General features: G+C 37.1%; 1 protein-coding gene across 1 annotated transcript in view; it reads left to right on the top strand.

The window, feature by feature from the left end:
• ADGB (androglobin) overlaps positions 1-21,300 on the top strand; it is a 129,945-nt gene extending 108,645 nt beyond the window's left edge. Inside the window, exons 28-35 of the mRNA XM_074899302.1 lie at positions 1,343-1,542; positions 2,765-2,876; positions 10,539-10,726; positions 13,157-13,312; positions 15,708-15,822; positions 17,867-17,969; positions 19,355-19,538; positions 21,109-21,300. Coding sequence (XP_074755403.1) covers positions 1,343-1,542; positions 2,765-2,876; positions 10,539-10,726; positions 13,157-13,312; positions 15,708-15,822; positions 17,867-17,969; positions 19,355-19,538; positions 21,109-21,300 — 1,250 coding nt within the window. The remainder of the gene's footprint in view (positions 1-1,342; positions 1,543-2,764; positions 2,877-10,538; positions 10,727-13,156; positions 13,313-15,707; positions 15,823-17,866; positions 17,970-19,354; positions 19,539-21,108) is intronic.
• Positions 21,301-25,059: the final 3,759 nt, after the last annotated feature.

The following is a 25,059-nucleotide window of genomic DNA, read 5'->3' as shown; positions in this document are numbered from 1 at the left end:
ATAGTTCAGGTGCTAAAGATACTGAATGTCATGCAGAAAAAAACTCAGCTTGTGATTAGTGGTTTGAGACATCTCTGCAAAGTCTGGTTTTCATTTCCTGACTTTACTGATTTTCTTAGGAAAAAGGAAGCACTGCCTTATGCAGAGGAAAGGTGCGAATGCAAGTGATCTGTGGCATTTGACTTCCATAAGAAACAGTATTTCCTGACTCCCTTTGAGTTTCCAGTGGCACGCTTTAACTTTTATTTGGCATTTATACACTGACACAACACCAGTAAATTTTGCTGAATCTGGTTTAATAGTCCTGTCAACTCCTGTGAATTTCCCTGGATGTTTTGTCAACACACATGAAGCTCTGTACATTTTTGTTTTGAAGTATTGCAATGGTACATTATCTTCTCTTGCTTCTACAATAAACCTTGGGAAGAGTAAAACTTTCTGTCCTCAGTGAAGTCAAAAAGATACCTCTTTTCTAGTTGCTGGTGCAGCTATTGTTGGTGTAACACAGGCGGAGCTGCTTCCCCAGAGGCGTTATTTCTGCCTTTATTCCGTTTTCTATGAGATGTTCCCTTTCAGAATTTTTTTTTTTTTACTTTCTCTGTAGACATACAGGCAAGGTAATATAGATTTCAGTGGTATTAGAAATGAACACAAGTTTATGTTTTTTGGATTAATACTTCTGTTACAGCCGTTCTTTAGCACATTCTTGGTTTGACAGTTTCCACATTTATAAATACTTTCCTTAGAAACAATGATATAACTTTATAAATGATAGACTACAAATAGTTCTATAGCTCCTTTCAAGACTGGCTTTTCTAAAATTTAGTCAGCTATGATCTTTGTGTCAGGTTGACATAAAAGATTTCTGTAAGAGTAGGAGTTGCCAGAACTGTGACCAATGCATCTCTCCCCTCCTTCCACAGGTATACACAATTTATTAAATTAGGTTAGCCACACAGAGACCCCGTAATACGGAGTACAATGCTGCCTGTGTTATGTAGTATATAGCATGGTGCTGTGATGGTTAGTGCAGGAAAGAAGTGTGGGGTTTGGGAAGGGTGGAATGATATACTTTATAAAGAGAACAAAATGATAAATACAGTCTTTCAAATTTCTCACTATTTACTTTGAAGAGATTTGTGATTTGCATGCAGAATGAAATCAGGATAGTATTTGGAAATAAGCATAATTTTAATTGGAACCTTCTGAACATAATACAGCATGAGAAAATTTTTTACTATGGTAATTCTTCTTTATACTTTCTGGAGGCATCTGTTTACCCCATACTAATAATTCATAGAATCTCTGGAAATTAACACTGACATTTTTTATCATCTTGCAGCAAGCAAAACCCAGATTATTCAAAGTAGCACAAAGAAGGAATCAGAAACTGGAGGATCCAAAAAAAAGGGTCATAGTTCATCTTCAAAGGATACCAAAACTTCCTTCAAGCCAGGACTTGTACAAGAAGGTCCACCTATATTACAAGAAGAATCTTTCCTCTTGGAAAATTTTCAAAGTAGTGATGGAAGTCCACAACAAGTAAGAGATTCCAAATCATTGGGATTTGGAAAAAAAACAAAAAAAACAAAAAAAAAACAAACAAACAAAAAAAAACACTAAAAAATGAAAGGGTATTGATAATTCTTTTGGTACATGTGGAGATCTGGTATCCTGAGGCAAGAACAAGGGATCCAAAATTAAAATTGTTGGTAGCTTCTGAGTGAGGTCATGGAGAAAGAATAATTTACATATATGAATAACCAAATAAGAGGTCATTTTTGTTTTCAAATCAAGCTGATATATTCAATCTTCATTTGACACATGTTCTTCATTTGACAAATGCAATTCAGGTATAGCATAACTTTCAGCTAAGGGCCAAAAACTACCAGTAACAAAATTAAACTTCTGATGCTTCAGTGTGAGTTTTCTTTGAAATATGATGTAAGAGAAGGCCATCTTTATTTGTTTTAATAAAGAAACACCTATTGCCAGACAGCTGAAAGCTTTAATACACACACACACACTAGCTGCTGCTTGAGCCAGGTTTCTCAGAGAGGAATGTCAAAACCATGGATTTTTCTTTATTTCACCTCGTATTATTTGTCTATCTTAGAAAAATAACATTTATTTTCTAAAGCAATTCTTGTTTCTCTATATCCAAATGTTCCTCTATGGTGATTTTTCCTGATAATCGAGTTCAACTGCAACAAAACATTCCAAGGGAGAAAAATTATTATTGAGAAATAAATTCCAGGGTTGTTTCTTTGACTCAGAACTGGCTTTAGAATTTGGAAAAACAATTTTTAAAGATAATCCTTTCCTGTTCAGTGTAGACAATCTTTCAAATAACCCATGGACCCTGTCACCTCTACCTCAAATTGAGACATTATTGAGTGCTAGTATTAGGGTTCAAAGCCCTGTAGTGTGTCTTAAAGACAAAAGTATTTGTTTTAGCCCATGGCATGGATAGGAAATTACATGGAAATATTAAAGGAATGTAGCTCCTTACTGTATAGCCCAGTGCAGTTTCACTTAATAAACACATGAGTAATCATTTAATTTCACAGGAATTAAAATAAAACTTGTGGAATTATCACTATTTTTTTTAGTTTGTTGTGAATAATGTAATGTGCGAGCTTGTAAATTAATTGTGTTTTATTTGCTGAGTTCAATAGCTGGCAGTTGACTAGCCTACAGGACATTGGAATGCCTGTAATTGTTATATCTTCAGCATGTTAACATACTGCATTTTCTTTCACAGTCTCACAAGTATATCATACAAGCATTGGTACTGTATAATAGTTGGCCTCTTACTGAGAGTCAGTCTCTGTTTGTTCAGGAGCTGAAAGAAATGGAGAAAAATGAAATCAAAGGTAGGTCGATCTAAGTATGTATTTAGTCAAATGCATCATGTTACTGGTTTTAAAAAATGTTCCATTGCTACAAGCCAAGACCTTATGACATTTTTTTCTTTTATTCACTGCTTGAGTGAAATAAGCAACAAAGTTCTCTGTTCTGTGGTTCATAGAAATGAAGTTTGATTGCATGATTCTATAGCTTCAGTTCACAAATTCTAAAGAAAACAGAGAATACTCTGCAAAACTCACCGAGCTTCTTAGGGCTCAACTTTAGGTAGGGATCTGGAATGGTTGTAGAAGTATGACTGCTTCTACAGAGGCACCGATGAAGTGCAATGACAAAGTACATCCAAACACAGAAGTTTCTATAAAACAAGAAACACGTCTTCTGATAATTTAAGAAAATGCACTGACAAGGGGAAAAAAAGAGCCCATTTTGGGCTATGTATTACTTCTGTACCACTAGGAGAATAATTTAGGCAGGAGGAAAGACTAGAAAAGGTCCCAAAGGACAGGCTGTGTATTCAAGCCAGGAAGGGGACAGAGGAATTACAGAAGCTCTTATCTTTTTTCTCTTTTTCCAGATTCTCTTAGCATTTCTTGTTAAGGGACAGAAAAAAAAAAAAAAAAAAAAAAAAGTATTAAAAGCAGTTAGAATACTAGTCAGTATCCTAGATATTAGATAAATGTCTCATATTTGCTTATCACTGGGACTGACACAGAATGATTTACATCTTAATCACATTAGAGGAAAATTTATCATGCTGGATCCAACAGCCCAAGAGAGGGGAGGCTGCTGCCACTCCAAATCCCCATTTCCGAACATTAGCGAGGCTGAAGATGTAGTCCCAGCAGGTACATACGCACACAACGCACGTGTATGTTACATATCAACATATATAAGTTGCCAGTCACACAGATCACAGACAGACACTTGGAGCACTCACACAATCGCAGACAGCCCCAATGGCCACATCCTGCTTCCTTTTCTGGCTGGACAGAGTGGAAGTTCACTAGAGAGACAATATGTATGTGCATATAAGGTGGATTCTTCCAGCAGCTGGACTTGGACACCTAGTGTTGCATTTAGGGTGAGAATAAATTTGGTAAGAGATAAATTCCCTTATGTTCTATTCGGTCCACAGAGATTAGAGGGGCTAGGGGTGGCTGGACTTATCTCTTAATAGGTATGCCAACTATAGGTCTAACCCAGACGCCTGAACAGCCCGTATGCTGTAGGTCTGGTTGCATTCAAAAGAAACCATCAGATTCACAAACAGTGCAAATTAGTGGCCATCACTATAGGTCTGATACACCCCAAACAGCCTTTATACTGTAAGTCTGGTTGCATTCAAGAGAAGCAGTCATATTCACGAATAGTATGGTTTATTTTTATGCAACATCTACAGATTCTTTAAGATTGCCTACGATAAATGCACAAACTGCAGGTTGGCTATATAGCACTACACACACAAAAAAAAAACAACAACCCCACCAAAAAACAAAACGATTGCAGTCATACACTCAGTGTAGCCAAGGAAATATTACCAAAAGGTGTCCCTTCGGGGGGGGTGGTGGTGGTGGTGGTGGGTGGTGGTGGTTAGAGCACAAACTCATCAATCTATCCCTCTGATTTGGTGTCGGATTATCGTCCCTCCAAGTTAGGTAGCAACTCGGGGTAGTATTTATCTTAGTTTGTATGTGTGAGTGGGTGGGGACTGCAGTCAAGCCATTATCTTTTGAGTAACGACACAGCACATTCTTTGGTGCCAGCTGGTTTTGGGGGGGAAAGAGGGAGGATGAGAAACAAGGTCAGCTTGATGCGAGGGGTGCAGCTGGGTTTTTTGTGAGATAAAAAAGGGAGGACAAGGAACAAGGCTGGAAGGCTACTACAAAGAGCAGGAGATAAATCTGACCTTGAAATGAAAGAATGGGACTGCACGGCCTACAACCCTCTTCACATTCCTCCGTGGCATCATGACAAACACAAATCACTGGACTTCCATCCCATCCTGTACTTGCTCTGGACACCCTGCATCAAGGAAATGTGTGTTTCACAAATTTCTCACTGTTTTGCTTTTCTCACGTTTCCAACACCTAACACACACACACACACACATATACACACAGCTGACTCCCTGGTGCTCTTGCCCCTAAATTCCTGCAGAACCTAAAGTATTAATTTCCACCAGTCAGTAAATTTTCTGTATCATTAGTATTAAAGTTCTAACTCAATTTTTTAAATTTGATATAAGGAGAAATTATTTGCATTATCCTTCCTTATATATATACACTTACTAATACCCGTAAATTTTCTTAGGAAGATTTGATCTTTATTTATTAGTGGTATTTATCACTTCTTACTCTGGTTACTTATTCCATTTTAAATGTCTGGTCATATTTTTTTTTTTTAATTTCTATTACCCTGGACTGAAGTTAGATTCATCAGCAGTTGCTGACATACGTTATTTCATTTTTTGGTTTTGAGTGCAACATTTGAGATCTTTGCAGTCTTTTTTCAGATAGCATTATGGAACTTTAGAAAGATGTATCTTGTTGATTTACTATAGTCCCTAGTTAGTAATATTTGAGGAGCAATGTCATGTAGCCTTACAGGACTGTACACACGTAACAGACTGTAATGGTTGGACTAGATGATCTCCAGGGTCCTTTCCAACCTAGATGATTCTGTGATTCTGTGATTTACTGGTGATTTTATCTGCTTTTATATTCTTCTTGTTTTCCCTCTAATGATAGACTGCTTCTTACTATAGACAACCTATTACACTGTCTTACCCTTCTGAGTCAGCTACACACTAACAGCTTGCACTTAACACACCAGTCACACTACTGGTACGTATCCTTTCATACACCTGTCACCATGGTCTGTAAAACTGCGGGTCAAAGGAGGTCGCTTAATCTCTAAGTTTCTTCACTAGTTCTACGCTGTTACTACCGAAGCTTGTCAATGTCATGAGTATTCTCATGTTTAGTTCAAGGTAACAGTATTAGCTTGCCTTCTCCATGTTAACTAGTGCTTCGGCTCATTTGCAGTCAGCCATGCTCAAGCCACAGTCAGTGATAATGAGCACTTTTCTCTTAAGATTCTTATTAAATGTTGTGATTTCTGTGTCTTCTCATAATTCCTGCCTTTCAAAGTAACCCAAATCCATTTCACAGTTCCTATTAAGTGGTGTTTCTGTTTGTACAAGGATACCAAGATTGCCCAGGCCACCAACAGAGTTCAAACCCAACATATATCATAAAGCTTAAACACCAACACTTAATGTATTTACTATGTAGCATTTATTTTATGTATCCCCATTAACAACAGTATTCATCTGGGGTGGTTACTATAGGTAAGTATTTTGGAAAAAACAACATTTAATCTTTGAATCCTTTTCTGATTGTAAACTCATCTTAAAGCAATTTGAAAACTGAGCTTTATCGTTTAAAGCTGCCAGCACCAGTTGTCAAACACACAATTCATATAATAGCAATGTTGGTGTGAGCCAAAAATCTCACCATGTGATTTGTAAGAAAGCTGCAGTGAGCCAGGTGGAAAATTCTTGCAACAAATTTTCACCCATTTCAGGTATCACTTTTTCATGTAAGACAACAGTGCCATCTGGAGTTAGTTTTGTATTAAAGCTAATTTATCATGGTAAAAGCATATTTCAGCTTTGTATTAGCATTTATTAAAGTCTTTTAAACTAGTCTCCCTTTAAATGAAGACTAGAGTATATATTATTATACTACCAATATTGACTGATATTATAAATATTTATTAAGAACATTTTTTAAGAAAGTAAGTTCTTTGACATACAGATGCTATGATAATTTTCTATTTTCTATTTGTTGATGTTTGTTATTCTTTTCTTTCTTCAGAATCCTTAATACTTCAGTTTAGCAGTACTTCTAAAAAGAACCATGTTAGCAAAAGTTATTTCATGACTAATATTTAGTCATATTTATTATATATGAAATTTCATTGAATGTTTTATTAAAGAGCACACTGCACAAACAAAACATTAAAAAGGCATTAACTAGGAAAACCCAAGTACACAGAAATTAGAAAGTGCCAGATAGTTTATTATTTATATAGTGTTCATTCTTTTCTCTCTTTTTTTCTTTTTTTCCCTCTCATTGGGAACTGTTAATGGGGCAAGACTTCAGTGGAAAAATAGTAAAAAATATGTGGTGTCTGGATGATAATTCTCCTGTAAAAGGGGAATAATTAGCAGGCAATCTTGCAACTGTTGGTACCATATTAAGTTGCTTGGCTGCATGAACAAAATTATGTTAAGATTTGTTTTCTATATATGATTTTCAGCTGTTGACTTTTTGGGGTTCTTTGGTTTTACTTTTCTTGTAGTAAGAACAGAAGTTTTATTGTGCAGCTGCCACAACCCAGAGTTGAATCATCAGTGTGTGCTGAATGCTGACTGCAGCATATGTTTTACATATTGCCTTAGGTTAACTCCAGAGCATTAGCTGTTGGTGAGAGAAGGCTGTCTATCCAACTGGGAGAGCAGGGGGAGATAGGGCACCCAACCCAGGTAGTAGAGGTAGTTTTGAAAAGGCAAAGTCCTTTGAAATATTCATTTTTTTCCTCCAGAACTGGGAAAGTTTTTCATACAGGTTTTCTCTTCCCACAGAAAGAACTTGCTGGCTCATGCCAAGGGCAGGATTTCATGAGGTGTTTAACGTAACGTTCAGTTCTCCCTCTCTTCATCTCTTTTCCACCTTGCCTGTCTGTAGTGACTAATCACTTGCCTGCTGAAACAGTAGGACACTGAGGATACATGATGGTGCAAGAGTTTAAAGACCTGTGGACCTCTAAGCCATATTCTAACCCTCCCTACTACTGCAGTCATATTGGTGGTTTACTTCTATCCTGATGTATTTTACTGCAACTTTAGTGTCTGGATAAGCTCAACTTAGGAAAGATTTTTGACAGTGCTATCTGTCAAGAATCCTTCTGAGGGTTGAGTTAGAGACAGGAAAAGCAACATCTGAACTTTTCAGTCATTTCCTAACTAAATCTGAAAGTCTCTGATGGGGCAAGTCACAGTCATTTCTGGCAACTACTGGGTAATTCCACTAAACGCTCAGAGCCTATTTCAGATAGTGGGAGCATGATATCTTCTCAAAGAAAACTTTGAAAGACTCCTCTGTATTTTACCTATGAATAACATACATTCTCTGTACTTTGAATTTCATAAATCAGGAGTAGCTGTCTATCTTGCCTGAAAAAGAGAATTGTATCTCAATCTGAAGTTACAAGTTTCAGATAGGAATCATTTGGTATCATTATTTAGCTTGTCATAGACAGGACATCAGACTGGACGATCACTATGGTCCCTTCAGGCATTAGACTGAATGAATCTTTGAGTAACTAATTGAAAAGTGGTAGAGAAGCTAATTTTGGGAGTTGCTATCAGCTGTTTCTCATCACTGTCTATTGCTGTGGTGCCCAAGCTATTCTTGGTGCCATACATATACAATAACTGCCACTGAGCGTTTGTGATGATTGATGCATAAGCCATGAGCTGGAATGGCCTTTTACTTTCTGTACATCTCCCTGCCTTTCTTCTTATCACATCCCATACAAAGTATTTGCCTGGCTTTGTCCTTGGAAAAGCCCCAAGGAACTATTCACATCTCCCTTAGAGTCAGAGCGGGCTGCACGCTATAGTGCTTAACTGCAGCCCATGCCCCCTCCAGGAATATCTGGAGGATGATCCCAAAACCAGGGAGACTGCCTGCTCTACTGAGGGAAGAGGGCTTGGGGAACCTAGACAGGGCAACATACTGTTAGCTACAAGAGCTCAACTGAATCCGGCCCTGAGCCCTCGTGTCTGGAGTTAAAACAGGTTACCTCATCTTAGCCCTGTCATTTCATATGCTTGTTTGTTATTTACTAACTTCTCAGTGTATGCAATAAGTCCAGAGCATCAAAATCTTAAAATTCAGAGTTGTAAAATATTTATAGAAACCAGGCAAAGCTTGTTGTATCCCATGACATAGAAAGTCTTTGTCTGATATCATTTAGCTAATGACACTGAATGTCTCTTCAGTGTTTGTATAAAAATAAATCATTTATCTTTAAAAATTAGTAATTCACTGAATAATGCATATAAACAGCCCTATTTATGGTGCTAATATGTTATGATAATGTGAAATTAAATAGAAAACTATTTATGTAATGATATGATAACTTCAAATAATGTCATAACTATTTATTTTATCCTTGCATTTCCTCTGGAGTTGTTTTAGTATCTTCAATATTTGTTGAGACTGCTTTAATTATTACTTTCATTCTTTAATGTATTCTTTGGTAGCATTGAATGAATTTAAGCACTTTGGTGCCATTGTACATTAATTAAGTAGCATGAGGAGTTAATACAATTTATGCATAAACACATAGAATGTGTCGTGTAATATATATGATAATATATATTTGTATGTGTAGTTATATGTGTATTATAAATGTGATTCTATATATTTACAATTTACAATTTTATATATCCATATAAACTTGGCCATGACATTGCAGATCTGATCCAAAGCTCATTAATCATGAAGCACAGTGATTTGTCCTCAGTGGAGAGAAATTAGAAAACCATAGCATTAAGTGAAAGGTACCTTGTCATTATTGTCAGATTGTAAACAGTCACTCATCTCCTCTTTTTTTTTTTCTAAGAGAAATCCCCTGCTTTATTGTATTGACTAAATCTAGGTTTTCAGCATATGTTTTAATGTTTCAAGCGGTATGGAGGGAAACTGAGATTTCACACTCAGATCTTTAATCCTTCTCAAAGTACTGTGGGTCCATTCCAAGTTCTTTCAGCTGACATGTTCCTTATGCTATTAAAGCTATATGCTACTACAGGCTTGCTTTATTTCTTTATTTTAACAAGAATATGATATGCGAAGTCTTCTTAACAGCTCCCACCAGCTCAGACAGTGCAGAGTAAGTGTTACAAATATCAATTCTCAGTATCTTTAATTCAAACATATAGCATACACATGTACTGATAAAATAATTAATCCAAAATGTTCTCAGATAGTTCTGAGAATTATAATTTTGAATTTCTTAAATATGCATCAAATCTCGAATAGGTTTCTTTAACTTCCTTGCATTTTTGGTGGGACGCATCTTCCCTTCTGCTCTTCACACTTTCAGACTTACAAGGATATGAGACAGTGAGAACATTGACTTTACCTACTTTGAGCTTCTCACCTGCCTGGTGCATAAGACTGACAGAGGTTGTATGAGGCTATATAAAATAATTAAGAGTCATTTAAGACTGTGATTCTGTACATTGCAATCTTTGGACTGACCAAGGCAACAATGCAGTGACTGATGTGCAGGACCATGATGAACACAGTTAAGCCCTGGATAAAATGCTATTTAGGACAAATAAGGCTGTCACAATATGTCCAGCTTGTAAGTCTGGTTTTAAAAGTTGTTTTGTCCACAGATTCTTTCTTGGTCCAACAATAAATGCAGTGTAATACCTGAAAGTGTCATCTAATTAACTGACTTTTCTTTGTCTTTCTGTATGGCTGGTTTGTGCTCTTATTCCTCCCTGGATATTATATGGGGAAATATATTTATGGATGACAATGGTATCCTCTAATTAATCATGCATCATCACTACATCTGAATAGTACACAGGGAAAAGCATGAGGAGCACAGCTTTCCCCTAATGGTCAATTATGCTGAAGGACAAAAGTCTGCAAGTGTTTCTAAACCAACCAGAAAATCAAAAGATAAAGCATCTGAGAAGACAGAAAAAGAGAAGTCCAATAAAGAAAGAGGATCAGTTCTATCTCTTGCATCTCGACCTGAATCTCAGGTGAGAACAAAGCCAAAAACTAGATTTGTTGAATGTGCCATCATTATACTGAGTGTAAAGATATTTTCAGGTCTGCAGATCAGTATTACTAGCACTTCTAGTGTATCCCTTCCATTTCTCTATGTCCTTCTTTGCCACCTTTTTAGCTTTACACCTGAGAGACTGAATTACATGTGTAATGGACATGCATCCTTCATTTAGAGATGTAATGTGCTCGGGGTTTTTGTTTATGTGTAAAGCAACTACTGCTTGTTCCTTTTGTTGGTCTAGTTTCTGTCTCTGCTGAAGGTTTATTAAATTCCTTGAATTTGCCATATTCGTGTCACATTAGACCCTCATTGTAGTGGTTTTCATGGGTTCCCAGGGAGATGAAATAGGTCTTTCTGCTTTAGTCAGTTCCTGCCTCGTATGTCTCAACTGTCATTAGTTTGCAGACATACAATGGCAGAAAAATTGGTACAGACTTGCCTACTTGCAAATTCTTCTCATCTGTGGTGGGATAATCTGAGTGTTCTGTGGTTGACCAAAAGGCTACTGCCAGCCTGTATGCCTTAAAAGGAATAATTGACTTTATGGATTGCAAACAGATTAATGGAAGGCAAAGAAGAAACTGACAGCTCCTTATTTAATGGTATTACTTTTGCTGGGAATTTTGCTGCCTCATGGCAGGTAGTTCAAGGGGAGGGCATCTCCATAGAATTTTTCATTATGAAATCTCTGCTGAATTGTTTTGTGACTAAACCTGCTGCACAGCAAACTTCCCTATGATTCATATCCACCCTAATTACACAGAGTTCCAGAACAGTGCTTTAACCCTTCTTTCAGAGCAGCCAGAGTGGCTACAGTTGAGATTGTTGGCCACAAAGATGCAATGTAGCTTCAGGTTGTGTCAGATTTCTGCCTTCAGCTGCAATGATGGGGTTCTCTAGGGGTGCTGGGGTAATGCTTCTTGGGAGTTCTTCAGTCTGCCACTAAAGAAATAGCATGGCCAGCAGGAACAGGAAAGTGATCTTACCCCTGTACTGGGCACTGGTGAGGCCGCCCCTCGATTCCTGTGTTCAGTTTTGGGCCCCTCACTACAAAAAGGACATTGAATGACTCGAGCGTGTCCAGAGAAGGGCAACGAAGCTGGTGCAGGGTCTGGAGCACAGGTCGTACGAGGAGCGGCTGAGGGAACTGGGGGTGTTTAGTCTGGAGAAGAGGAGGCTGAGGGGAGACCTCATCGCCCTCTACAGCTCCCTGAAAGGAGGTTGCAGAGAGCTGGGGATGAGTCTCTTTAACCAAGTAATAAGTGATAGGACAAGAGGGAATGGCCTCAAATTGCGCCAGGGAAGGTTTAGACTGGATATTAGGAAGCATTTCTTTCCAGAAGGGGTTGTTAGGCGTTGGAATGGGCTGACCAGGGAGGTGGTGGAGTCCCCATCCCTGGAGGTGTTTAAGTGTCAGATTGACATAGCGCTGAGGGATCTGGTGTAGTTGGGAACTGTCAGTGTTAGGTTAATGGTTGGACAAGATGATCTTCAAGGTCTTTTCCAACCTAGACTATTCTGTGATTCTGTAAAGTGGATGCAACTTTTGAGATGGAACTGCTTGCAGATAAAGAAGATGCCCACCTTTAGTCTCAAATAAAAGCTGAACTTCTACCTCTGCTTCTAAATCTTGGGCTTAAATCTTCTTCAGATAGTATGGTTTCCAGAAATATATGCAGCACAGTATCTCATTCAGAGATAGCAGAATAGTACCCTACATTTCAGGCACTGCTTGTACCTTACAGTTCTGGAGAAGGCATATGTTAAGGTGGTTTAGAGTTTGAGAAGTGACTGGAAGGAACCTGATGCCTCATAAGACAAAGCCAGATGTATTTCTACACGAAAAAGCCTAGTTAAATACAACAAAACTTCTAGTAAAAAAGTTGGGGGAGGGAGGGAAGGAAGGAGGGAAGGAAGGAGGGAGGGAGGGAAGGAAGGAAGGAAGGAAGGAAGGAAGGAAGGAAGGAAGGAAGGAAGGAAGGAAGGAAGGAAGGAAGGAAGGAAGGAAGGAAGGAAGGAAGGAAGGAAGGAAGGAAGGAAGGAAGGAAGGAAGGAAGGAAAAAAGCTTGGCATGGAGATAAGAAAATTGCATGAAAAGTCGCTACAAAATACTTTTGTTCAGACAGAGTGTTCAGAAGAATTGAGAGTGTGGAGCATGCTGCATGGGAGCGTGGGGAAGCATGTACACAAAATACTTCAAAGAGCTTCTAGACATTGCAAAGCCATTTTCCTTTCCTGTGGCAGCCACTGTTTCTGTTTAGTAATGCATGTCAAAGTCTATCAATGTATTATGTATATCAGTTGGGAAAATTACCAGGGTACAGAAACATAACTTCATCCTATATAGTGGTAGTAGATGTATACTAATGAATACATTATGTTAATGGTACTTCACTTCCAGCAAGCTGTGTCAAACAAACCATACTGGACTTTACGTCTGGTTAGTGAACAGAGAGAGGCAGACATTCTGGAGGTGAAGAAGGACACCCAGCGAACAGATGAGATCAAAGCCATGAAACAAGCATGGGAGTCTGCAGAGCCAGGAAGAGCTATCAAGGTAATAATCAGAGTGCAGTCTTTGCAGTAACGCTTCTTCACAAGTTCCAGGAGCTGTTGTGGTGGTAGAGTGGTTGCCACAACAGAGACCTGACTTCATATGGCTGTCCTCTTCACCACTCTGTGGAAGACAGGAAATTTTACACAGCTTAAAGAATCAAAAGTGATGGTGTGCATGAATTCTGGACAGGAATTCAGATCATCTGCCTTAGACTTCTGTAGATCACTGAGACTTTAGATTCTACTTTACAAAACAGAGAAAAGTTTCTCCTTAGAAAGCCCACTACCTCTACACAATTGGAAAGCTGACTTGTGACAAGTTTAATGTTTAGCATGAACAGATTCTAGTGAGAAATACACTGTTATAAACATGCCAAAAAGATTTATATTGAAGAACTGGGACCTGGCCATATCATCACTCAAATTGCCCCTGCAGCAAGGATTCCCAAATTCATTCTGGGTTGGAGGTTACCCATGAACCTGTACATGCTGCTCTGTATGAATTCACTGTTTTGAAGAAGCAAGAATTCAGATGTCAGCTGCAGCTGGGCTCTTTTGACATGATATATGCTTAAGATGGAAAAATAATACAAGTTCTTTCTAGTAAGGCAAAAAGTTACACTGCTGATTCAGAATTGGAAACAGCATTATTGAAAAAAAGGAAAACAAAAGAACAAAATGCAGTCATTAAAATTACCTGACAGTCATCCACTACCACCACCACTGATCACCGAGTGATACTCATCCAGAAACCACAGCTCAGAAGCATTTTGCCTTTTTTACATTACCTTTCAGAAATGAACCTCAGACATGGGTCTTTCCGCTACACTTCCAGATTTTCTTAGTTCTCTTTACTGTATCCAAAGTTCAAAATTTTTTCTGCCATTACTTTATTAAATTCCGATCTAAGGAAAGATACATTACTCTGCAGCTTTGATTGACTGTGCTGAGACTGAAAATGCAAGTACAGTCTCCTAAAAATGAAATTAATCCCCTTTGATGTGTAAAGAGTCTCTTCAGAATGCTGGTTCTATCACTATTGCCTTTTTGATCAGAAAAACAACTGGACTACAGCTAAAGGGTTCCATTTTAAAAGCCCCTTAGATCTTAGGACATTTTTCCGAAACAGCTATCATTAAGAAAACTTCAGCAACTGCATGTAATATGCTAAAAAAAGAAGGTCTAAATTGGGGGTCTGCTATCCAGACTAAGTAGCTTCCCTTCTCCTTTCTTCCTGATCACCCTGCCCCAAATCTGCCTGTGCTGGGGGTCACATGCTCTCTGACTCTGGGAATTAGGTGACTGACTCCAAGCTGACCTCTGGCTTCTCCATCCGTTCTGGCAATCTAAGTCCTTAAGAAAAAGCCCGGTAAGCCAAAGTCACCTTCCGAAAAGGCAGGCAGAAGAGTGATGCCTGGTTTTGGCATCGAAGGTAATTGAGTCTGATAGGGTTTGCAACCATAGCTCCCATTTCAGAGGAGGAAGTCTAAGTCACCAGGCTATAAGAGCTCCTAGGAGGAAGTGATATTTCCCTAATGAGGTACAGTAGCTTAATGTATTCTGACCATACATTCCCGTATGAAGGAACCTTGCTTTTCATGATTATTTTGTTTTAATCCAAAAATGATTTTAAACTACCCAGAGATCAGTGGGTTTTCCAATATTTCACTGCATGATAATGTTTAGTGTAAGTATGCAAATGAGGACTGATTCAATGGGAACCCTAGCATCTTACCTGATTCCAGCCCCTGGCAGAGTTGCATGCTGCACACTGGTGTTAGGTTTGTTATGGACAGCATCGTTTTCTCGTTTGGAATATGTACTAAATATAGCAAGTATGCACTGGAGTGAAACCATTCAAAGTGTACTGCCCACTTTTCATTTTACTGAACTACCATCTCACAAAGGTTTACTTAGGGGTCCTTGTTCACATACTCAAGACACACTTGATAGAAATTAAAGATGAGCTTTAAGTACTAATGCTAATTTAGTTCTCCTCTATACAACACATTGAAACAAAACAAAATTTCCAAAATATTACTAGAACAATTGGATGTTTAATGTTGACAGGTTATTGTTTCAGAAAAAAAAAAAAAATCTATTGGAGAGATGGTTTGAATATGACTCTGACATGAAATGCAGTCCTCTTATGTTTATCTTTTTTCCTCCCCAGTGACTCACTGATGGTACTCCTGTTGTTAGAGATCATGTTTTCATAGATCAAACCAGTGAAATATACTCATCAGTAATATGAAGTAGCATTGTATCTCACATGCACTGGATTTAAAGATTTACTGTCTTATTGACCACTTATAGATTCCTACTTTTGAAAATCCTTTGGAATTTAAAGTATGCAGTAGAAGTTTTCTTAACTGGACTAAAACTTTGATCTTTAGGCTTTTCAGGAACGCATGCGGTTTATTAATAAGTATGCTGTGAGAAATTCAGAGGGGCCCACAGCTGGCACCGAGACTGCCAGTATAACATCTAGTGAAGGAGAAAGAGGTAAGGGTATAACTTTCTGTCAGGCATGTCTTCAGTTCATCAAGTTCAGCTCCTTAGAAAAGACTTCTGCGTTAAATACTGGTAGTAAATGGATAGAACAGTCCTGATAAAGGTGTCCAAATGCAGAATGCCATGCTTAGTTTCTCTCTTCTCTATCCCCAATTTGTTTTAATTGTTGCATTACTCTACTTTCAGCCTTGCAGCTCTTGGAGGCTGCCAAGTTACCCTTAAGCAAACTTTAGGCAGTCCCGTACTAAAATTCTAATCCTAAATTAACCTGAAATTTTTGAAAGTTCTGCAGAAAATACCTACTCCCTCAATTCCAAGTGGGGTACCAGAGGTCTTTAGTGTAGAAACACCAAAAAATCATTCTAGAAGCTGAAATAACATGTCAGTAAGACACTAATACTTCTAATGTGCATTTTCTTTATGTTAATGTTCATGGCAACTGTTCACAGACAGTGCTCTGAAAGTGATGTGTCAAAAAGTGCATACTGAGTAGCATCAGCTTCCATAAGTGTTGTCTAATTTTAGTTAGTGGTTACAACTTCTATGGATTCTTCATTTGTATTCCCTGGCAATTACTGGACTCATGAAAATCTGAACAGGGTGCCAGGCTGCAAGGCTGTTTGTTGTTTTTCTTCTGAGAATAATGCTGTGATCGGGCCATCACAAAAAGGAAAGTATTATATTCAATCTGATTGTGACGATATCTGGTCATGGCTTATGTGCATGGAACTAGAACCTGTAACCAGTACATAACTTGTTAATATTAACATTTTGCCAGTCAGGTAAGTAATCATCCTAGAATGTTTCAGAACTTAAAGCAGAAGTACTCCTCACCTTATGCCTTAGACAAACATATCATTACTTCTTGCATTCCAAAGGAAACTGAAAAAATATTATTTTCTCTAAGTGACTGGATAAGGACCTCAAAATTAATGGTTTTTCACCAAAAGCTTTGTTCTAAACTAAGCATTTGAACTTTAATACATAAAGTCACATGAAGTAAAGAGCTGACACCCCCATGACTTTTAAGTTGTTGTGATCTGGTTCCATAGAGTGCAGAAGTAAGCAGTAATGTGCTTGAACATTTCTGTAATGTTCAGTATCTTAATGAGAATTTTTATGTTCTGGAGATATTTTTCTGATGGGCAGTGTCTAAGACACTTCCAAAGTCCATGTTACCCGTCTAGGCCAAAGGAGAAGGCTGGTATATTTGTCTATGTATGGATAGTAAATATACAGACAGTAATTTTTTTTTAATGCTCAGAAACCTCCTTCCTATTTTTGTTGAGAAAATTCCAGTAATATATTTAAAATGTTTCAGCTGATTACTATTATAAGTAGGGTAATTAGAGAGGTTTTATGGAAACAAACTACTGCAGTCATCATTAAATCTCATCAAACTTTACATGCACCATCCAGACAAACTGAAAGAAGGAAGCATCTGAATAATCACAACCCAGCTCAGCACAGTGGCATACTTAATATCAGATGTATCATTGTATTGTGAGAATGCTACAGTAAAGCATAACATGGTTTCTAGGTGGCTAAAAAATTTCTAAGACTTTAAAAAGACATTTTCAAGTTGTCATGGGATCTCTTATCTCTTTCTTTAGAATGGTATTTCCCAGACTAAATCTCTGCCCAAAAGGGAATAGAATTTTTTTAAACTACAGACTGAACAAATCAATTTTATTGATTTTTTTTTAATAAAAGATTGTGATTCCTTGCTGATTAGAAGTTATTCTTATATTCTTTAGACACTTTAAATTGAATGTTCTTGCTTAGATTTACAAACCTGGAGTACTGTGGATTTAGCTAAAATACACATATTAATTTCATTCTTGCATATATGTTTTTTTTGCGGCATCTTTGATTCTATCATGAGTGGTGGAAATAAGAACGCAGAAATATTATATCCTTTCCAACCCATATTCTCATTTAATAATGTATTTATCTGAGCCAAAAGAATAAAAAACTATCAAAAAAACTATTTAAATGGAGCCTCCAAGCATAACCGAATTACCCCTTTAATCTGTTCTAGATTCTCTTACTACAGGAAAGAAAGCATCACAAGCAACTATTGTCTCAAGCTTACAAACACAGAAAAAAAAATGGGAGCCTATAGACCTTAGTCCTTACATGAGGTAAACTGCAGCAATAACAATTAAGTCCTAGTGAAACACCAAAATGAAAGACTGGCTAAGGATTTTCATATATAGAAATCAGTAAATGCAATATATTTTTATGCACTTGTATCCTACCTGTAACTGGATGCAGTATAATAGAAGTGAATTTAGACTTTATTCTTCATGTGTCATTAAAGTAAGCTACAATTCTGTCACACACTTCTTAAAGTTGCTGTGAAAATCCTGGCCTGTTTTATCTGTCCTTTATGTTGTGTACACAAAATCACTCAGTAGTGAGCTCAGAAGTGTAGATGGCATCAAGATACTGTTTTCAGCGTTGATTTTACTGGCATGGATGTGTTATAAAATATGTGCTTTCCTACATGCATTTATAATTTATGTCTGTTCCTTAACATAATACATGTCAAAGAAGCTGAATCACTGCACTGCACGTGATAAGTATGTGACATAAAAATCTGAAGAAATTGCATGTGCAGGCAAATAAGTTAATTTCAGTGGTCATCTTGAAAGAAACCCATATGAAGTTTGTCAGGATGTGATGGTAGATTCAAACAATATATTTAACAAATGTAGTTCAATTAATAATAATAGTTAATAACTGAAATAATTATATTAATTATATTTTTTATTCAGAAGAACTATATTTTTTATTACATGTGTTTATATGAACCTATCTAGCTAATATACATGTACCTTCATGTTTACTGTGCTGCAGCTAGAACCCAGTTCATGCTTAAGTCCATTTGTATTCAATGTGGCATTTATACATCTCACTGATTTTTCAAAAGACCTTAGAACATGCTGAAAAAATCCCCAAATTTCATTTTAAATTGAAAGGGAAAATGGTGTTATTTTGAAGTGAACAACATTAAAACAGTAGAAAATATAGGAAAATATCTTCCACAGGCTTGAGTCTTGTAAGCATTTAATTTGTCTTCAACTCCCTAACTTTTACACTAATTATTTAAGTCATATTATAAAAATATGTTATCCACTTAGTTGCCATTATGACAACAGCAAAAAAACCCAAAAACATTTATCTCATGCTGAATTATAATATCAAAACTTCTGGAAATACAATATTTCTTGCAAATTAAAAGTAAGTGTCGCATGTAGGAGTTTTTCATATGCTCAAAGATGAGCATGATTTTACAAATATTTTTAAAATAGACGCTCAATTCTAAGAAGACCGGGCCTCAGGAATGTACTTTCTCATCAGTGTTATATATAAGCAGATGAGAAGTGATTCCTTAACCATATCTAACCATACGATGGTGACATTGCAGTATATAAGCCAAATATAAGCATATAAGTGTTGAGCAAAATATACACCACCCAAAATTGTATTTTAAATGAGATAAATATCTTTGTATTTCCTTCAGAAAAACAGTTTCTGAGTCTGTGCTAAGAAATGAGTCTATCATTCAACAGCGAGAGATACGTAAAGCAGAAAAGATCAAACATTTTAGGGAACTTCGGGAGCTGGCTTTGGAACAAAGAGAAAAAGAACAAAATGCCAGAGCTTTATTGAAGCAAAATATACTTGAAATGTATGAGAATCTGCAGGTAGGTTTTCAAGATTACTTTCCAGTAACAATTACTGTGTTATCCACCACTACTATGAATATCTTGATCACCCATTTTCAAGACTTTTGTATTCGGTACCAATAATTAGAAATGGTGAAAGAGCTTGAAATTTTGCTTGGGCAAAGGTTAAAACTAAAGATTCTAGGGGAAAAAAATAGTACTATACAATATCCTTAATATGATTTTCTTTTTACTTTCTTGATATTGTTCTTTGCAAAGACACTATTTTAAGAATATCACCATGAAAGATAGTTATAAGTGAGAATAAATTGAGCATTTGGCATACATGACCAAATGCATATTTGATAAAATATCTCTGGTTTGGTTATTTTTTTGTAATAAAGTAATAAAGAACAAGATAATTTACATAAGACGGTGAGTTGCTCCTAATGTTTCTTAAAAGCAAAGTTAGAGAACACAGTTTTTGTGGAATATGCGTGATGCAAACAAAAAATTGGAATTATTAATCGCTAAAAAAACACTTCTATAAATAATACATTTGGTAGCATTAGTGTAGGGTACATTGTTAGGATTAACTCAGCCAATGCATTGCACATGAAATCGGTACAAATATCTTAACAAAATTGACTTAACCCTTGAGCGTCAATAGGAACAAAATGGTTTGGGACACAATAGTGATACAATAAACACTAGCAATCAGCTGGTGACTATTCAGAGCTCTTAAAACTAGATGAGACAGTAAAAATAATTTTCCATCAAACCAACGTATTTATGGAAATCATCTCCTTGAAAGCATCTCCTTAACAAGTTCCCAGATAGCCTGATTTGTAGGACTTAACTGCAAGTCTGCAAGGAGCCATAGTTCTCTACCAGTGACTGATAATAAGTCAGGTTTTCAGATGTTGCTATGATTTTGCATGCCTAATATATAATATTTTTTATTAAGAGTAGTTCCTCAGCTCTTTCTAGAAAGTATGTCCATTAAAGATGTTCCACACTATGAATTTAAAATACGTATACTGTGAATACACATACTATGCTGCTTATAACTTTTACGGGGTTTTTATCTGTAGACCACAAAGAACTATATAAAGGTATCCAGATTTTTCAGGATGGAAATGTGAAGGAAAAAGTTTTCAGAAGTGTGAAAGTCCCACTTCCCCTAGGTCTCATTGTAAGTCAATGCGATTTAGGCTCCTTTAGTCTCTTAAAGGACTAGAGCTCCTAAGCCATTTTGGTATTTCTGAAAACTGGATTTTAAGGAACTTGTTTAAGACAACAAAGCAAGCCAGTAGCTGAAGATGAGTAACTAGTGTGTTTCCCTATCCTGCTTTCACACAATTAGCTTATTATGCCAGAACTTAAAGAGGATTTTCTTGAACTTTCTCTTCTTCTTCATAGAAAAAAATAAATTGACATATAGCTGTGTGCCTGTGACAAAACAATAAAAATACACATAAAGAGAAAAGGAGAGATGTTCTCCCTGTACATACAGTCACAAAGTGAAACATAACAGGAAGGATGCAGCTGCTTGTGATGAAATCAAGGTTCATGTGTTGGGGGGGTATTGCTGTTTGTTTTTGGCTAGGCATCCTTAGATGAAACACGAGGCAGAGTTCACAGCATTCGGGAAGCATACAGAAGTAAGCTGCTAGAGGCTGAGCTCAGAAAACAAGAAGAGCTGGCAGCTCATGAAGCAATCCTGCAAGCAGAGCGAGAGAAGAAAAGCTCAGACTCACAGAAAAAAAGGCTCAGAAAGGGTTTAGGGAAAAAAAAGTAGTTGCTATCACTACTGAATTGTATTTAACAGTTTGGGAAAAAAAGTTTATATGCAAAGATGAAGAAGAATGTTATTTTTCAGTATTTTTGTCAACTGTATCACATTTTATCTCTTTGTCTGGTGCTAGTAAAAGAAATGGTCTAGTATTCTTGTTAACAAAGTCACTACTATTAAAGTTTGTATGTTTTACTGGAATAAAATTTTTCAATAAAAATTCATATTCCATTCAGATTCTTCTCCCAAAATCACAGTGTCTTTTGTCCTCTTCTTCCAATCAAAATGAAACCAGTCAAGAATGAAGCAGACTTGATACAGTGGATGTAACCTACCCGTTTTGAAGTCATTTAACTTGGCAGAAACATGAGCTCCTTAAGTGGATGACAATTTGTGGAGTTTATAATAATTAAATAGTGGTATACCGCACTTTTTATATGCAGGCATTGGAAGGCTTCCCAAAGCCTGGTTCAGTAGACACTCGCAAGCTTTCTGTGTACTGTAGTATTTTTCCCTTTCATCATACTCTTTAAGTGGTTTTGAATCTCACAGTAACTCTGTAGTAGAAACTCATGGCACAACCTTTCAAGGCTTGTTGAATACTCCTTAAAACCCTATTGTTCTCTTTGTTTATCTTTCCTAAGCTATGTTTTGCCCATGGTGGCTTTGCTCACAGTGATTACAATAGACCCTTCCTCAGTTCCTAGACCTTTGGCTGGAATTTAAAAATGTTTCCTAAAGGCAGAACTAGCGTGTGAATGAAGTGGCAATCACAGGCTTTCTATTGAAGGGTAAAATATTTCCTCTAAGCTCTTGCTTCTATTAGCATAGAATTCCTGAATTTGTTGGTATTGTCATCAAACACAAGAAAATTCATACACACTAGGTAGCTTTTTGTACTCAAAGACAATGGTCAAAACTCTCACAACGATGAAGACTTTCTCTAGACCAAACAGAGCTGTTTTAAATGGCTTAAAGTATTTTCTATGTATGTAGTCACAAGCAAAAGCCTTGTTAGACTGCTTACATCCTGTATACAGACAATATGTCCATTATGTCCAAAAGCATTTCATTGTCTAGGCAACATGAGAAACCATGAGACTCACCTATTTAATGAAAACCACAAGAAATTTTATCCTTTGCATTCTGGCCACTGGTACTGGCTAGCTATCGCATTTGGAAGTAGCCTTTCTTCTGCACCTTAAAGACATACCAGGTGTTCAGCTTCTGCCGGTTTTGCTCACCTCTGTTTCATCAGTACCTCGCTGCCTGGCTTGAACTTGACTCACTCCTCTACCAGTTCTGTGATGTCTGTTCTTTGTACATCATCACACCTACACACCTGCTGTGATGCCTCTGCTGCCATTTGGCCTCCTTCCTTCCATACAACATAAACTAAACTAACCAGCTTGAGTTTTCATGTTTGAAAAGGAGGCATTGAAACCAGAGTCCTCAAACTGCACTGGTGATTTTCATTTCAGAGCAGGAGATAAGTTTTCCTTTGACCCATACAGGCTGCAAATAAAAAGCCTGTCAGTCTTGTGCTATAATTGCTCTGACTTTGTCCTCTCTATTTTGGAATATGGGCTATACTGCTTCATAATATTCCATCTTGTTTCCATGGCAATAGCACGTGTTGGTTGTCTTCTTATGTGAATCTCTAATGAGCTTCTGTAGAGGAAGATCAAGCTGAAGTTCTGTTCTTGATGTCACTGCAAGCGCTATAATGACATTCTGTTGTAAAAATCAATCCAATTCCAAAAGCCAGCATAATCGACATTAAATGTCAAAAATTAAGCTAATAACCTGCATAATCACAATCCATCCCTGCATGTAATCAGCCATAAACTGACTTAAACTCAGACACACTGTACTAAGATCTACATTATCAAATCTAATTCTGATGTTGTACGCAATTCTAAGTTTCATAATTTTCTCATTTTGAAGAGTAATGTGGCATCATCAAAATCTGCTGTGTGGTTTGTAAATGTCTCTATTGGCTCATTTATCATTTCAACTACACAGATATGATGAGGAAGTGACTTACTATCACACTGCTTAATTGCATGTACTTTGGAGTATGTGATAGTTTAAGAGAAGCACAGTAGCAGTTTTATTAAATCCCTGGGTGTATTCCAGAAGAACAAAATACTCACTTACCTCATAATGGAACCTGGGAGAGAAAAGGCCTTGTTTGGATTGTGCCAAACAATTTATATACATTGGACCCAGAAACAGATGACTGATTATGTTTCATATGCATGTTTTACATCAACACATCAGCTTTTTACATGGTGTACTATACTACAGGCTAAGATAGTGGGGAAAGATGTACAAAAATTAAAACAAAATGTAACTATTTCAAAACAGCCATTTGCAGTAATTTAAGGAGCCATCACGTTTAGCACTTTACTGTAAGAAAAACAAACATGTAAAACTATATGTTGTGTTTTAAGTGATAGGATGTTGCCTCCAGTTTGTAGACCTTGTTGTCAGATGGTCAAATTGTGTGTTCACATGGATAAAGCACTTTTATTCTTTTGCCCTTTAGGAGTAAGACAATTTTTAAGCACCATAATTTTATGAAATTTATCCAGCCTTTATATCAAAGGAATTTACTGCATGTATTCTGTGCAAGAAATTGCTCAAATTCTGTTTTTACAGATTGTACGTTTCAGAAATATGCCATATTGCATCAAGCATTCATATTTAATTAAGGTTTCCTGTAATAAAAGCTCTGAAATTTGGATAGTCGCAATTCCTGCTTGTACTGAGCTTGGCCATTCAGGACCAGATTCAGTAGGGCTGTAAGGACAAGTTTTAAATTATGTGCTTTCTTATTCAGTAAATACCTTCCACAAAGGACTGAGACATCGGGTCAAGCCCTTTACAGAACAGAATAGATAGAGAAAACTTTTCTGAATCAAGATATGATTGTGCGATCTTTTGAGATGACAGTCATTTTGGAGGTGCAATAGAGGAATGGCTGCATCAGAGCATCCTCTACCAGGTACCTGGTGGCTTCAAGTCACAGAAGAGGGTTTGGATTTGGGGGAGTGGGAGCAGGCATTGAACAGTTGCTCTCTAGCATTTCTTGTAGAAAATCATCCCTGAGAAAGTTCACACAGTTTGTCACATAGTCTCTAATTTCGGTTCATGGAAGGACTCTGTATATGAAGAACAGGACGGATAACTGTTGATCTGCAAGTGTTGCAGTTTAGTTGTCTTGTGACTTGGAGAGTTGCATACTTGTCCGCTGAAATGCCAAGTCTTACTCCTGAAGAAGAGTATGGCAATAGCCACCTCTGTACACAGATGAAGAGGATGTGGTACTCCAACAGTTCAGAAATCCTGATCTGTCTCTGGAAGAAGATTGCATGCTTCTTAGAGCCAGTCTCCAATATTCTGGTAAGATTTTCTTTTTGTGTTTGTATGATTCCCCCACATGTTAAGTACCTCCAAGTCATGAACCAAATACAAAGCTAATTCCAGTCTCTGCGTTTAAAATGCCATTGAACAGTCTCTTAGTGTCTAATCATTGCTGATGAGTGCATAAAGAGAATCAGTTTCAGGAACCAGCACAGTAGCATGTGAGAGAAAAGCCTGGCTTTCCTCCTGTGGACCAGCTATGCAGTCTGAGAAACCTAATGAGCTCAGAGCTTAGGGCAATGCTGGAAATATTTTACAATTATACTTTGTGATTGGCTGGATTTCTCAGTAAAGATTTAGAGATTCTTGAGAGCAGGGAGACATCTTTCAGAGCAT

Source organism: Athene noctua, chromosome 1, assembly GCF_965140245.1.
Source record: "Athene noctua chromosome 1, bAthNoc1.hap1.1, whole genome shotgun sequence".
Lineage (NCBI taxonomy): Eukaryota > Metazoa > Chordata > Aves > Strigiformes > Strigidae > Athene > Athene noctua.
Note: the sequence above shows the minus strand (reverse complement) of the source record. Positions and strands in the feature narration are given on the sequence as shown.